The 17,681-nt window shown below is 36.5% G+C and overlaps 1 protein-coding gene across 1 annotated transcript in view; it reads left to right on the plus strand.

The window, feature by feature from the left end:
* The first annotated feature begins 915 nt into the window (after positions 1–915).
* The window catches only part of LOC149550992 (Eukaryotic translation initiation factor eIF2A family protein), a 58,379-nt gene continuing 41,613 nt past the window's right edge, over positions 916–17,681 (plus strand). The window contains exons 1-3 of the mRNA XM_089786552.1: positions 916–1,157; positions 1,252–1,327; positions 2,677–2,952. Coding sequence (XP_089642678.1) covers positions 1,124–1,157; positions 1,252–1,327; positions 2,677–2,952 — 386 coding nt within the window. The 5' untranslated portion in view covers positions 916–1,123. The remainder of the gene's footprint in view (positions 1,158–1,251; positions 1,328–2,676; positions 2,953–17,681) is intronic.

Raw genomic sequence — 17,681 nt, forward strand, 5'->3', positions numbered from 1 at the left:
TTTGAAATAATTCATAAAAATATATTTATTGACAAATTGATTTGATGTTTTGTAGGGTTTTTATTTATTTATACACAAAATGCAATATATGATTTTATAGGCTTTATATATTTTATTATTGCATAAAATTCATATTATTATTTTCTATGAGAGGAAGCTTTGATTCTTGTTATTAAATTAAAAAAATCATGAAAAAAAAAAATTCTCATAAAATGGTTTAGTTACCTATCCACCAAAAAGAAAAAGTAACACTAGCATACTTAAAGATTTAATTCAATTTTTTTTTGTAAAATAAGTCGAGAGGTATCTAATTTCAAAAGAATTAGTATAAGTTTAATAAAAATTGTATTCAAATGAAAACAAAAATTCCATGAATAAACTATTGCATTTATTTTTATATATTCTATGCATTAATATTAATACATAGAAGTTTTATGAGATTGAAAAATTCAGCAAATCAAATTTATATTTCATCATATACAAATTTTAAAAAAATCATATTCCATAAAAATCATAGCAATAAAAAAAATGCATATTTTTATTTTGTTTTCCTAACATATAAATGAACTTCAATTTTTTTTCAAAATGAAAAATGAACTTCGACTTAATAAACTATTGTATTTATTTTTATATATTCTATGCATTGATATTAATACATAGAAGTTTTATAAGATTGAAAAATTAGCAAATCAAATTTAGACAATAATTTATTTCATTATATACAATTTTAAAAAAAAATCATATTCCATAAAAATCATAGTAATAAAAAAAGTGCATATTTTTATTTTGTTTTCATTATATACAATTTAAAAAAAAAATCATATTCCATAAAAATCATAGTAATAAAAAAAGTGCATATTTTTATTTTGTTTTCATATACAGTTTTCTTAAGTCAACTTTTTTTTCAAAAGCCTCTCGACTTAATTAATACACAAATTATAATCGTCTTGAAAAAATTATAAAATGGCCGCGGGTTCGAAATTCATCCGTTAAGGAGTTCACCCATCGCCTCCGAATCTTCTTCGAATTCCACGAGCTTCAGGTTTATTCATTATTGGAGAATTGGGATAGTGAAAACCAGTTTTCCTTACCCAGCGTTTAGACGTGCTCACAGCCTGAAGCAATGGAGCCTTCAACACCACCATTGAACTATATTGGTAACATTTATTTTCTGTTTAACTTGGTTGGCCCAGTCATTGTTATGAGCGTAAATGTGTGCTTTATTTTACTCTCGTACTTTTTAATCTGCAGTTCGAGGGCCAGAAGGCGTATCCCTTCTTGTCGGGCCGCCTTTCAAAGATGGAGAGCCAGCCGTAAAACTTGAAAAGTATGAGTCAGTAAGGCCCTAAAAATATAATCTTTATTTAAATTGTTGTACGATATTGTTTCATAGTGATATGAGAGAATGCTGGAGCAAACTTGTGAAAGACTCAATATTGTTTTAATAAGGTCGACCGCCTTTCGGAAGTGAACGTTTCCTTTAATCACTGCTAAAGAATGAAATTATCTGTTTTGGTAAACATTATTGGAATTCAGTAGAAAGGGATTATGTCATTATAAGCAGATCACCGAAGTTGGTCAATTGGACGGGAAACGATAGCCAGAACAGATAATATTGAAGATTACAGTGAATCAAAATCCTTTATGGGAACAGATTCTTAATTATTGCAAATTCTATAGCTGTGATGTAATTGACGTGGAAGGTTTCTATAATTTTCAACTACATATTATGTATTTCAAGTTAAACTTCAGTTAGTCCATAGTGATTTTCTTTGAAAACTGATTACGCAGTCTTGATTAAGTTGGCCTTCTAGCGTAGATTTTAACTTTTACTGCCAATAGTTTAAAAAAAGTATATGAAATTTAAGTTGATTTTCTTTTTTCATAAATCATAGGACAGTCTGGACTTTAATTCCCTTAGAGCTTTAGGTTGACTTCCAATACCAATGTAAATAATATTATCTGTATGTGTGTGTGGTTTTCAATACTTAAAAACTTAGCTTTGTACAATGCATTGTAAGCTTTACAGGATCCAATACCTGTTATGTTTGATAGCTTTTATCTAAGGTTTTGCAATGAGTTGTTCTGAGAGCCTGATTATTATCTGGTTGTAGGAAAATGGAGCCTGATAAACTTGTTCAATAGAAACAATGCCTGTAGAACCAAAGTAAATAAACATGAAAATGCATACAATATATCCTTTTAGGTTATGCATACAATATATCCATTCAGGTTAAAACCCAGCACAATAATCCTCTTTACTATTGTTAAAACTAATCTGTTCACGAATCACAATACAATAATACAAGATTTGCTCAACCTTATGCACGCATGGATATAAACTGAGACATCAAAAATGGGTTTACAAATGTCTTGAATGCATTAAAACCATGGGGAAAAATTAAAAACCTATAAATGCACCCAATTTATGTTTTCAAATTAGAAAATTCAAGATTATAATTTCCTGATTTCACTAGCTGCAAAATGCTAAAGTTTTTCTAGTTATGAGTCTCCATAGCCATAACCAACTATACAACATGCTTCCAATATTTGCCAGCATCATAGCGTGAATTTCTTGGTAAGTTTTTCTCAGTATTTTCTAATAGAGTGAAATGTGGCAGGGGGCCATGTTTATGATCTGCAGAATACTGTTTTTGATCTACTGAATGGTTGCAGGTTGACATGCACTTCTGCAAAGTTTAGTGATGATGGGAGTAAACTTCTAGTTACCACAGAAAACAGTGTGGTCATCTATGATTGTGATGGATCCGTTCAGATTTGTTCTATTGGGGTTCCTGGTATCATCGCTGTAGCCTTTTCTCCTCAAGGGAAGTTTTTGCAGACATTCCGTCGACCATCTAACAACCAGGACAAGAATCTTGTGTTATGGGATGTACAATCTGGAGCTGCTGTCTATCAATTGTATCAGAAAAATATAACTAAAACTACATGGTAAGCCAATGATTTCTGCTTGACAAGATTTTGCAATTGGGCCTTCCATAGTTTGGTACTTTTAATATATTTTGTTCTGTGTTACTGATCATTGTGTCAAGGGTATCTTTCATGCTTTAATGCTCAATTTGTCGCTTTGATGGTTATTTTCCTAAGCTAGTCATTTTCTCAATGATTTTTTATCTCATGTACTTCGGTGAATAATTACAAGGCAAGATGAGTTGTACTATCACATATCCTGATTTTTTATATATAATAGGATGGTCAGGTTGGGTTTCTAAAGTAAACAGAGTAATTTTGTCAACATGGACAAGTCTATTGTATTAGTTGGGTATGCTGAGGGATATGGTAAATCTGATTCACTCGTTTTTGTTTCTACTGTACACAATTAATTGGTTTTTGGTTTCATATAAGCTTTAAACTTCTAAAGTGCCAAATATATGGCCTCTGCACTGTTTATCTAGTTTTTGCACATTATTTTGCATCTGGTCAGATAACAACCGTTAGTTTGACAGGGTTGGCTTGGAATCCAAGTAGCTGTTTTTGGAACTTTTTGAAATCTGAAGGGAAGAAAAATGTAGCTAATTTATCTTTTTCTTTTCAAAGATAGGAGATCTGCGGTTCTATTAAGGGGTCCCAACCCTATATTTTAGAATGCATATGCAGGCAGAGACCATAACACAGGCCAAACCATGAATCATATGTAAAAACAGATAGAAGACATAGCTAAATGTCTGCATAACCAGCACACTAATGCAAGAATCTGTAATAACCTCTACAAAAACTGTATAACTTACTGCATATGAATTAATGAACCACACTACACTGAAATACTCTCTTTAATAGACAACATAAAATTAGATTACACAGATAGATGATAGCATACACACATGCCATACCTACAGGACATGCATCGACCTGCACACAGTTAACCAAAACTGATTTACTGTGTACTGTATGCAGCTGTGAAAGACAATCAGACACTTGTCAAAAATGAAGAAAGAAAATATCTTCAGACAGTTGCGGCCCCTTGATTAGGCTTCTGAATTGAGCCAGAGGGGGTTTCACTCTTTGGTTTAGAGACTAAAGGGATTTCATTCACAAATCAGCTACATAATACTATTGTAGAAATATAACCACCAAAGTGCAGGGACTTCTTATAGCTAAATGCGTCATTTAGTGATGCAAGGAAAGATCCAAATTCCACGCATTCCCAGAATAGCAAACACTGTTAAAGTCAAAATGCCACCATAAGTCAGTGCTCTCTTTCTGACAGCATAACTATCCTCTTTGAAAAGTCAATTGTTTCTCGTAATCCATATTTAGAAATTGATGAGATTAAACAAAAATGGCATTGAATATTATTTGTTTGTAATTGCAAGTTTTTCCAAAACTGTAGACCTCCATTTAAAGAGACTTTTCCTCTAGCCTATTGGGAAATGTAATGCCCTGACAATGAAGCCTTGGAATAAAGAGTAAATTATGCATAAGATTACACGGATTTTTTTTCCAAGCAATTTTATTTAACATGATTAACAAACAAGTTCATTGCCCTCAAAATTGAGGATTAACTTGACTGGTTGCTTCATGACCCTGCACTAGTGGAAGACTAAATATCCAAGAGAATCAGTTGTACAAGGGAAAGGTCCTACAATCCCTCAACAAGTTACATGAGGTACTTAGATTCACCCAAGTGTCTCCCTGAAGATGCAGCACTCAAAGTCAACTCAAAGCACTTCAAGATTCGTTCCATAAAGCACTGAAGGAAGTCACCCATAAGAAACACCAAGCCACAAGTTTTCCTTCACCTCAAGAGCTTAAAAGGTATTAAATCGGAAGAACAGCTACAAGCTTAGGCAGAAAGTCCCTGTGCCCACCAACATGTCCAACTCCATAACTCTTTTAGTGAACCAGACGAAGACACCAAAGGACAAGCACAATTGCCAAAAGCAAGGCATAGCCGAACCACATGCATAGATGCCAATCCGAAGAAAGGGCTTGGCCACTGTCGAGATGTCTCTGTCTGAAGACTCACATGCACCGATTTCTAGGCGGGGACACGGAATAGCGCAGATGTTGATGGACAACCTTAGATGCCAATCAACAAATTCAGCTAGAAAACTAAGTTAAGAAATCAAGTCCCCAGTTTGGCTAGAAAGCTAAGAAATTAAGTCCTACAATGAGGACATCAAGTGGACTGCTGAGGATACACTGCAGGTCAGTTAATAAGGTACACTGCACTTCCCAAATGAACTTGGGATGAGCGCACATGTTAGGATTTTTATCTGGATTCAGTTGTGCTCGTTCAAACCAGCAAGGCAATACTGAGAGGGGTAAGAAGTACCCTCATGAGCCAGAGGACAACTTGAGATAACCACCTATTCATAGTAAGCACCAAATCAAATGTTCTTACTAATGAACCACGATGCAACCATAAGTATCAAAAACTAGATAATCACAAGGGTGCGCATGGTACCAACATTGGCACACATAATCCAATAGAGGTACATAGTAGAACATTATAAAAAACCTTAAGGTCTGTATGATCTAAACTTTGTTTTAACGAACTATTTAAACTCCAAAAAAAAAACACTGATTAGACAATATTGCTTAAAAAAAACAGAAATAGTGAATAATGCTTATGCAGTTTCAGAGTATCAAATGACAAATTTTACCCAGTAACTGTAAATTCAGAAATATATTTGTTATTGAAACTGATATATAATTTCTTCACAGCAGTAATTTTAGCTTTCAGATTACACAAAACTGAATACAGAGTTTGAACAGTTGCACGCAAAAGAGAATGACTCTCGAGTGTTTTGTCCCAAGCCCATAGAGAGAGCGAACATCAACATACAACAGCAGAGATGATCTCTTGGGGGTTCTGTCCCAAGACCCAAATTGTGCACAAAGGCAAAAAATATATTCAGATTTCTGATCGATTTTCACTATGAAATAAAATCTGATCTTTTTGCTTAAGGACAAGAGTGCATAGTTGGTAGGCAGCACCTCCCATATAGGCCAGTTGGCCCCATTTCACAGGTTCATCACAGCCCTTCCGTCCCCTGATTGCTTGACCTCAAGCAATTTTAGGTTGGGGTGTTCAAAGATTTCAATTCCTGCCTAGGTTACATCTTTGGATGGCAGCCTTTTCCACTGGATTAAGTATGTTGGAATAGCTTTGTTTCATACTCTCTTCTCCCTTACATCCAAAACAGATTGAGGTTCAAGGATCACTTTTCCTTCATAGTCCAGCAGAGGGAGCTCCATGGATGGGTTGATCTGCTGCCCAAGGGCTTTATTTAAGCATGAAACATGAAATGTATTGTGAATCCTGTTGTTGGGAGGTAATTCTAACTCAAACAAATTGTCCCGCCTTTTTAATCACCCGGGCAGGACCAGAGAAGCATGATTTTAACTTCTCTTTTCTGCTTCCCTTCATAGAGGATTGTCTAAAAGGCTGTAACCTCAGAAACATCAAATCACCCCCTTTAAATGCTTGTTCTGTTCGATGTCTATCTGCATATAACTTCTGCTGACTTTGGGCTTGTCACAATTGCTTTTTGAGGGCTTTTAGAATATACTTGCTACGCTCAATCAAATCTTTAGCACTAGGTACTCTACTATCAGTGAGGATCGGATCCACAAAGTAAGTTGCATCATGGCCATACAATGCTTTAAGGGAGACATCTCAATCGCCATAGTATAAGTTGTATTGTAGCAGTATTCTCCAAGATTGCTTGCCCTCAAGTAATTACATGCGTCGACTTTGGAGTGCCTTCAACTACATCAATCAGTACACTGATCCCAAATTGATCTGGAACCTAGATACATATTCCCTTGTACATCCCCTTTAAACTCCTGCTGCTCCACTCTAATAAAAACATTGCTATATCTCAAATTGTGAAACAATGTATTGTGATCCCAATGAAGTACCATACTAAAAACACCAATGCCAGGATTCCAAACCATTCTATCTCCCACACTGAAAGTGAGTAGATAGATGCATCTTACCATACCTCTAACACCAAATTTTATTGCACCTGTATGCTAAGTATACTAGGATCCCATATCAATCTTAGCAATATGGCTCCACCAATTTGCTGCAGCACTTTGATATAACTGTCTTCAATCTGCAACAACCAGAGAAGCACTCCATCCATGATGTGAATCGCTGGATCCCAAGTCATTGCACTATCACACTCGCTCAAATTGAAGAGATAGTTCTCTCTCACTACATCATTGATGCTGACTATCCATCTTAGTGAATCCATAAGAAATGCCTCTAATGTCATGTGCTGCTAGACCTTTGTCACTGTGCCAATATCCAACATTGGAGTGATCATCTCAATCATTCCAATCCATCTGAACAACTGCTGTTATCAAATTACAATCTGAAAATTTTGTAACGAGCAATGTAGGATATCCTTATAATAACAATGATTGAATTGGAAACCAACAACTTTTGGCTGGAATACTTCACCCTCATGACCATCTCCATGAAATGGAGCATAGATCTGCTGCAACTCACCATTTGCAAGCATATATCAACCGAAAGTAGGTGACTCCACGATGTGCATCTCAAACCCTAATTCTAGGAATCCTTCACTCTTCACTAGGGAATCACCAACACAATATTCAACACCATTGATCTCCTCGAGCTCTTCATACAGAGCTGAAGGCCTAATCAAATGCAAGTCACCCAAGTCTCCATTTCTACATGTAGGCATAACTATAGTGGTTGATCTTCAAGGTGTCATGTCGCCTCCCTTGGTGTGATCATCAACACCTACAGTTAGCCCTTTTTGCATTTTGATAAGCTAGAGTTGTTCTACAAAGGGATGCGGTGGGGCCTAAAAATAAATATTAATGTTATTATTCCTTAAGCATGCTCGCTTTTCATTATTATGGCCTTGTGGAAGGTTATTTGTCTTTGTCTTTGTGAGATTCCTTAGGAGGAACTTTGGATATTCTTTGGTGATATGGTTATGAAAGATATTCCACTTGGGTGGCATCTTACTTGAAACTCCCACAACTGTTACTTTGAGTGACTTCATTGTAATGCTCACCAACTCACAATATGCATGCTTATGGCTCTGCAATGCCTTTTGCACTCCTATTGCAGAGAGTATAAGGGGATAGTCTCGGCTTTTGGCAGGGACATGTTAGAAGTTCTTTGAGTTTAAAAAAAAAAAAATCTTAGTCAATCTATGATTGGTAGTGAACGAAGGACAATATCCCTTAGAATACTGCAAGTTGGACATGAACCTGACGTACAATTTGAAGAGCAAGTTCAACTCAAAACTTAACGATGTGCTTGGATGAAGGTAATTGTTAGTGGTAATTGAGTGTTCCCATGTGTGTGAGAAGATCAAATCATTTAAGTTCAAATATTGGCTGTGTGTATTCCTTGCATTTTGAGTAGACTCTTCGGTGACTACATGATTGGTAGTCGACACAATTTGGCATAGGAGTGTGGAGCAGTACCATCATTGATAGTGCAAAGGACAAAGATAATAAGATTGCAAATAGTGCATAGGTGAAAGATTCAACATTGTGTGATAGTTTCAAAGGTTCTGCGTGCTTGATATCATTTGGGACAATATACTGAGTCATTGAATGGGGCCATTGAAGTTGGTAAATCTATGACCTCAACCATTATTAGACTGGTTTGTACACTCCTCTTAAGGGTGTTAAGCAGTCCCAGGTTTTGCTATTCCTATCTACTCTTTCTCTATTTCACAACGATCAACCTTCAAGGCTAATATATGAGATAATGTATGGTTCACATAGTTGCTTGTAAGGCTAAAGTTTGGGACCCTTGAAGAAATTTGTATATGACACTTATTATCCTTTAATAACCAATTTCTATGGTTGTAATGATTATCGAGTAGGCCGTTATGATTATTGTTAGAATTATTCATATTGGGATCAGTTAACAATACTTTGTGTTTGGAAGATATCATGTATTCGTGTTAAACAATAGAATATCATTCATTTGTGTGAATGGAATATTAAGCTTCCTACATTACTGTGAAGTTCACTGATGCATGAAGCTTAACAGGGAACTAGGATTATCATCGGATGAAGGCCATATTGAGGCATGATGATATTGATTGGGCCTCTCAATCTACCAAATGAACTTTGGATTTGGGGAAGCAACATCACAAAGACACATAGGTAGTGTTAGATAAGCACAAAGGGGTCTTTGGGGACATTCCCCTTGGCATACGACCCGACCGTGGATTTGAACACGTGATAGAGTTAGAGGAGGGCATTAAGCCCATTATCAACACCCTCTATTGCCATTTGACGCATAGATAAATTCAACGGAAGCAAAAAAAAAAAAGGAACCAGCGCCAGAAAGAGATAGATAATAATATTCTTCTAATTAATTCATCAAATGCACAATATATACACTTTCTTTCCTATAGATTCCCGTAATTTCGTATCCAAAAACTTGACCTAAACCTAAACCTAAACCTAAAAACTCTATTTATACTTGCTAGGACGGTCTACGAAACATTCTAGATTATTACAAAATAGGAAGAACGGCTTATAGAATACTCTAGATCAATATAGAATAGGGAAGAATGACCCCACAATGGTTTGAACGAATCCCAAGAAAAGATCTTATCCTGATGACGAAATTGGGATAAATTCCTCCAGTCGGCTCGTATAGAAATCATGTCCAAAATAACTTTATGTGGGTGCTCCTGCACCATACAAAAATGATGCAGAGATAAATTCAACGGAAGCAAAAACAAAAAAGGAACCAGCACCAGAAAGAGATAGATAATAATATTCTTCTAATTAATTCATCAAATGAACAGTATATACTCTTGCTCTCCTACAGATTCCCGTGATTTCGTATCCAAAAACTTGACCTACACCTAAACCTAAACCTAAACCTAAAAACTCTATTTATACTTGCTAAGATGGTCTACAAAACATTCTAGATTATTACAAAATAGGAAGAACGGCTTACAGAATAGTCTAGATCAATATAGAATAGGGAAGAATGACCCCACAATGATTTGAACGAATCCCAAGAAAAGATCTTATCCTAATGACAAAATCAGGATAAATTCCTCCAGTCGGCTCGTGCAAAAATCACATCCAAAATAACTTTATGTGGGTGCTCCTGCACCACCATCCTAGACATTTTAAGGAGGAGATCAAGAAAACAATCAAGGAGCTGTTAGAACATTAGGCCTAGTTTCCATCCCATTTGCTTCTTTAGTGGTATTGGTTAAGAAGAGAGACGAAACTCTTCGAATGTGCATTAGTTATAGGGCTCTGCATAAGAGGACCGCTAAGAACTAGTATCCAATTCTGTGTATAGATGAGTTATTGAATGAGTTGCATGGGGCTGTTTACTTCTTAATTATTGATCTTTGTTCTAGATACCATCAGATCTAGGTTTGTAAGGGGGATGTGCATAAGATAACTTTCAGATGCCACTATGGTCATTATGAATTTTTAGTGATGCCCTTCAATCTCATCAACACACTTGCTACATTTCAACCACTTTTTTTAGTAAGTAGTTACCTAAGTATGTGTTGGTGTTCTTTGATGACATTTTGATATTTAGAAATTTATGGGAAGAACACTTACAATATTTGGATGAGTTTTTGAGCATAATGGAGCACTATTCTTTATTTGCTAAAGAATGCAAATGTGAGTTTGTATCACAGGCATGTTATAGGGGCCAACAGGGTCAAGGTTCATCAAGAAAAGATACAAGCAATATTGGATTGGCCACTACCTAGAAATGTTTCTGATTTGAGAGGATTCCTCGATTTGTGTTCTTATTGCAGGAGATTCGTTAAGGGGTTTTCTCAGCTCACAACACCACTTGCAAATCTCACTAAAAAGAGTGCTTTTAGGTGGTCAAATGATGCAGAGGTGATCTTTGACAAGATTGAGAGGGTCATGAGTACTTGTCCTGTGCTAGCACTACCAGATTTCTCTAGAACATTTGTTATGGAGTGTGATGCCTCGGGTGAGGGATTAGGTGCAGTGCTCATGCAGGATAGGCACCCCATTGCTTATGAGAGCAAGAAACTGTAGGAGTAGGAGAGATTATATTCTACCTATGATAAAGAAATGTTGGCCATTATGCATGCATTAGGAAAGTTCTAGTACTTGAGGAGTGGGAGATTTGTGGGGAGAACACTATAACAATTTGCGTTGTTTTTTGGCTCAGAAGGAACTAAATCATAGGCAACAAAAGTGGATCAGCAAGGTTCAAGCTTATGATTTTGACATTATGTCTGTTAAGATATATAGCTTCGTCAGACAAATCGATGATATCAGAATATATTCTGATTGTGTATCTGCCGTATCTCATATATACTGATCCTTGCTTTGAATAAGTATTGAATTGAAAGGTCGGGCTGTGATCATGATCACAATGGTTGCAATCCAGTATCGATGGTAAGGTAAGTGACAATTAAGGATTAGCATTTGTTATGTTAACACTAATCGGGTATGATTGTGAATGGTCATGTCTCCATTCAGAGACATGCTAATTCACTATCACACCCATTCATTATTTATAAATATTACCTCTGCTCGATTTTGTCAAGTATCGAAATCAATTAATGCAAGGTAGATCTGAAGGAGAGTAAATAGAACTTGAAGAATATTGTGACATATATTCTGAACCAATTCATTGTCATTCAAACCTACAACCAATAGATCATCTGTTAGCATTATACTGAACTTGAGTAAACATTTTGAAATCTGATATAGCTTTACATGGTATTAGAGCCTCGTTAAGGAAAGATCTTATTAAGTTTGAGAGATCAGATTTTCACCTTGAGTTAGAGTCTTTTATTGTTCTTCTAAAATGACAAACATGTTAAGATTCAAACACCATCTTGAAAGTGTTGACAACTTCGAATCTTGGAAACTTCGAATAATGATGGTACTAAAAGAGAATAAATTTGAATGCTTCGTAAAAGAAGAAAAGGAAGAACCAAAAGATGATCTAGTGAAAATTCTATGGATTGCGAATAATGAGAAAGCCATGAAAATAATAGTGGATGCTGTTCGAGATCATATAGTACCTATTGTGCCAGAACATGTAATAGCATATCACATGGTTAAAGCCCTTGAAAACACATTTATAGTAAATAACACTGGCAGAAAACTTGCCCTTAAGAGACAAATGAATAATATTAGCATGAATAAAGGAGAATCAGTAAATGCCTTCTTCATGAGAATCACTGAATTGAGAGATCAATCATCTTCAGTCAGTTACGAGATTGACAATCAAGAGTTATCCCTAATAGTATTAGGAGGACTACCAAATTCATGGGAGTCATTTGTACAGGGTATAAGTGCAAGATCTAAACTTCCAAAATTAGATCGATTAAGATCTGATTATCTTCAAGAAGAGTCAAGACTAATGAGTAAAGGAAAACAAAAGACTATAGATGAAGACATTCATGTTCTTAATACCAACTCTCATAAGAAGGGTAAGAAGAAGAACTCCAAAAGGAAAAGAAACTTCCATGGAAAAGGATCTTCAAAACAGAAGAAAGACCTGTCTAAAATTCAATGTTTCAGATGTGATCAATATGAACATTATGCACTAAATTGCCTTGATTGATCAAAGCTTCAAGCATCATTTTTCAAAATTAATAAATCAAACGAAGATCAAGATCCTGAGAAGTATACCTTCTACTCAGCTTGGTCTACTCAAATGTCAACCAAGTCCAACACTTGGATAGTTGATAGTGGATCTTCAAGACACATCACTGGATATCAAGATAATCTAGAAAGCATGCAAATAGAAACAGATGAAGAAGTTACAATTGGGGGTGATTTTGCACTTTCTGTAAAAGGAATTGGGACTTGTACCATCAAATTAAAATCAGGAAAATCTATTAAGCTCTCTGGAGTTCTATATGTACCAGGTATTAAAAGGAACTTAATATCTATATTAGCACTTGAAGATGATGGCTATAGAGTTACATTCATGGAAGGTAAAGTACTAGCATGGGCAAAGAATTCAACTATAAAGAAGGCTCAAACTATAGGAGTAAGACAAGGACTGTTATATGAACTTTGCACTAAGGCAAATCAAGCACTTGTTCATGAGACCTCAGGTTCAAATAAAATTTGGCATCGAAGATTAGGTCATATCAACTTTCGTGCCCTAACATCAATGGGGAAGTTGGTAACTGGAATGCTCAAATTAAATCAAATTCAAAATGAATCTTGTAAAGGTTGTGCCTTAGGGAAAAACACAAAAAAATCATTTCCTAATAGTTTGAGAAAAATCAAAGATGTGTTAGAACTAGTACACTCTAACCTATGTGGATCCATGTCAACACCATCCTTAGGAGGATTTTTGTACTATGTGATATTTGTTGATGTCTTTTCAAGGAAGACATGGATATACTCCCTTAAGTGCAAAGAATTTGAAGAGATTCTTAGAAATTTTAAAGAATTCAAAACTATCACTGAAAACTCCTCAGGCAAGAAAATTAAAATTCTAAGAACAGATAATGGGAAAGAATACACTTTAGGAATATTTAAAGAATTCTGCAAACTTGCTGGGATTAAGAGGGAGTTTACAGTTCCCTACAACACACAATAGAATGGAGTTGCTGAAAGAAAAAATAGAACTATGTAGAAGCCACTTGGGCTATGATATATGATCAAAACTTGAGCATATCATTTTGGGCTGAAGCATCTAATACAACAATCTATATTCAAACCAAATGTCCTCACTCACATTTGGACAGCAAAACTCTTGAAGAAGCTTTTTCAAGTATGAAACCTGACATTAGCCATTTGAGGATATTTGGATGTCCTGTGTATGTTTATGTACCTAAGGAGAAAAGGACAAAATTAGAACCTATTAGAAGGAAAGGAATCCTTATTGGTTTTAGCAAAACAATAAAGGGTTACAAAATCTACATAGCTGGACAAAAACAAATAGAACTCAACAAAAGTGTCATCTTTGAAGAAGACATCGTTTTGAAAAGAGCCAAAATTTTAGATGAACTAGATTCAGATGATTCACCCTATTCCATAGAAGTTCCTACTCTTGAGATTTAGAGGGAGTACCTTGAAGAGACTTCAAATGAAAATGAGATCCTTCCAGAGACTCAAGAAGAGTGTTGTGACAATAGTTCTAAGAGGCCACTTTGGGCAAGAAAAATAATAAAGGAGATGAATTTGCAGCACCTATAGGGACATTCAGAGAAAGCAAATAACCTCGAAAGTTAACATAAAATGCCTTCATGTGTGAGATTCCAAACTTTGAACCTTCTAATGCTTCTGAAGCTCTCAAGCATCAAGTTTGGAAAGATACGATGATAGAAGAGTATCAGTCAATACTAAAGAATGATGTTTGGAACATGGTTCCTAGACCTAGAGGAAAATCTGTTGTTTCATCCAAATGGCTCTACATAAAGCCCATTTTGTAGCTAGAGGATTCTCTCAAAAGGAAGGAATAGACTAAAGAAACTTTTGCACCGGTTGCTAGGTATACCTCTGTCAAAGCTGTAATAGCCATTGTAGCTGACAAAGGTTGGAAAATTCATCAAATGGATGTGCAAACTGCCTTTCTAAATGGAACTATTGAGGAAGAAGTATACTTAGAGCAATCTGAAGGGTTTGTGATTCATAATGCTGCTTCTTATGTGTGTAAATTAAAGAAGGCTCTATATGGACTCAAACAGGCTCCCCAAGCCTGGAATGAAAGGATTGACAAATATCTACTAAGTCTTGTATCCTCCAAGAATGATGCTGATCTAAATCTTAATTTTAAAGTAACTAAAGGTGATATGTTGATTTTAATCCTTTATGTTGATGACCTTTTGATTATAGGAGAAGACCACCTCATTAATTAGTGTAAGAAAGAATTGACTTCTAAATTTGACATGAAGGACTTAGGGATTCTTGATTACTTCCTTGGATTGGAAGTTCGACACAAGTTAGGAAACATCTTTCTAAATCAAAATAAGTATACACTCAATATTCTGAAATGATTTGGAATGTGGAACTGTCGACCTATGTCAATGCCTATGGAAACCAATTTGCACAAACTAAAGGAAGCAACTGTTGAATCCAGACTTATCGATCCCACTTTATATAGACAAATAATTGGGTCTTTGATGTACCTTGTGAATACTTTACCGGATATATGCTATGCTATGAATGCATTGAGTTCATGTGTGAACCTTGAGAAGTACATCTTGTTGCTTTGAAGCATATATTAAGATATCTTTAGGGCACTATTGGGTATGAACTTAAATATGAGAATACCAGCTTGTAGTTTCATGGATACACTGATTCTGATTGGGCTGGAAGTGTAAAAGACTAGAAAAGCACATCAGGATGTTGTTTCAGTTTAGGATCAGCTATGATCTCATGGATTTGCAGGAAGCAATCTTCAGTCGCTCAAAGTTGCACGAGTTGCAGTTAGCCAGGAGACAGGCTATGGATGCTGCGCTTCTTCTAAAGGAGGCCGTCGAGGTTAATTCACAGATTCAGACAAATTTACGCATTAGGACAGAGCAGGTGTATGAGTTGCGTCACCAACAACACTCTTCTGGGATGCCTCCTCCTTCTCTCTAATATTTCTTTTGTTGTTTATAAGTTCTCTCCTAATTTTGTTAGTTGTTAGGAGACGACTTTTCTTTTTGGGGGGGATGGTGTCAGCCGATTGGATTGTCGTTGGTGTTTCTATAGCTAATGGGTAAATAGTTTGTAGCGGACATAATGTTTGTGGCCTACGGGCTCCTTTGGGAATGTTCGGTGGATAGTATTTATATCCCATTTGGGATCATTGTAAATCTGATGCAGGAGCATCTTGCATGGAAAATTATTGAAATAAAAAAAAAAAATTGAAAAAAAAAAATTGGAAAAAAAAAAAAAAAAATCTGGAGGAGAGAGAAAGTGACGAAAATTAAAGGAGAAATAATAAAAAAATAAAAAAGGAAAAAAGAGAAAAGAAAAGAAAAGGGGATTTCTATTTTCGAGGTGCATAGGTGGCGTAATAGAAAAAAAAATAAAAAATAAAAATGGTTGTCATTCCATTTATCGAGGTGTGTGGGTAGAATTCTAGAAAGTTATGAATATTGTAGAAAGTTGTGGATAATGTAGAAGGTTGTGGAGGAATTCTAGAAGGTTGTGGATAAGTTATGCATTGGGTGGTAAGTGCCTATTTAAGCAAGGCATATGAGCATTTCTAAATCAAGCTCAAGGAGTAGCTTGAGAAGTGGAAGCTCGAGAAGGAGGAGCTTGGGAAGTAGAAGCTTTGGAAGGAAAGCTTGGAAAGGTAAAAGTTGTGGAAGGTGAAGCTTGGAAAGCTTCAAGGTGTGAAGGAGAAAGAGGAAGTGAAGAGTGAGTTTTCCTGAGTCTGTGGACAGAGCATCGAATGTGAGGCAGTTTACAGCAGGATTGTGATAGAGTTGTGAGTGTGTAGACAGAGCGCCGAATGTGAGGCAGTTTACACTTGGATCTTGGGTTAGGTTTGTGAGAAGAGCTAGTGACTGCAGTTTAGAAACAAGGAGGTTTCTTGGTGGCTTGCGAGCACAAGTTGAGATCTCAGAGGTTTCTACCAGAGTGTGGATCTGGACTAGCTTGGGTTTGGATTGGATCTTGAGAGATCTTGTTGCATTCTTTGTCGTGAGTATTGTTGTCGGTGTTTCTGTATTCTGTAGCCGACGAGTAAATAGTTTGTAGTGGACATAATGTTTGTGGCCTACAGACTCCTTCGAGAGTATTTATATCTCGTTTGGGATCATTGTAAATCACGATTCATCATTCATCTTATCAAGCATAATGTAATGTTCTGGCATATGCGAATAATCTAAGGAGTTCTGTTGTTTGTGTTTCCACTATCTGTATGCATTGATTTATTTTACCCGTACGAAACTTCCCGAAGGAGTCCGTCGGCCACAAACATTATGTCCGTTACAAACTATTTACCCGTCGGCTACAGAATACAGAAACACTGACGATAATCACCCCATCGGCTACAGAAACACCGACAATCCAATTGGCTGACACCATCCCCCCCAAAAAGAAAAATCGTCTCCTGAGGACTAACAAAATTAGGAGACAACTTACAGACAACAAAAGAAATACTAGAGAGGAGGCATCCCAGAAGAGTGCTGCTGGCGACGCAACTCATATAACTGCTCTATCCTGATGCGCAGATCTGTCTGAATCTGTGAATTAACCTCGACGACCTCCTTTAGAAGAAGCGCAACATCCATAGCCTATCTCCTGGCTAACTGCAACTCGTGCTCAGCCGCATCCTTATCCCATACAGCCGCTTCCACATCTCGGATAGCTGCGTCCTTATCCTGCACAAATGCTGCCATATCCCTCAATAGTGCTGCCCACTCCGCTACCCATGCTACTTGCTGGTTGGCCAAGTCCGTGGCTAACTTCTCTCTTGCCTCTCTCTCAAGTGCTAAAGATCTCTGAGCTGCAACACTGTCCGCTGCCCTGTCCGCCTTTGTGCACCGCCGAGCATAGTAAACTACCTTGTACAACCCCACAATCTCATGTGCCAGCTTCATCAGTGGGGTGTCATTGGGTCCCAACTCTGGCTTAGTAGCCCAATCTGCCAATATCTTAGCTGTCTCAACTGCCGGCCAACCTTTGTCCACAAAACATGATTGAAATCGTTGCAGACAAATCCCATGAATATATGCTCGGATCAAATGCCACTCCCTTCGCCGAGTCATAGCCTG

The sequence above is a fragment of the Cupressus sempervirens genome, chromosome 6 (genome assembly GCF_028749045.1).
Source record: "Cupressus sempervirens isolate cs-2001-9-10 chromosome 6, ASM2874904v1, whole genome shotgun sequence".
Classification (NCBI taxonomy): domain Eukaryota; kingdom Viridiplantae; phylum Streptophyta; class Pinopsida; order Cupressales; family Cupressaceae; genus Cupressus; species Cupressus sempervirens.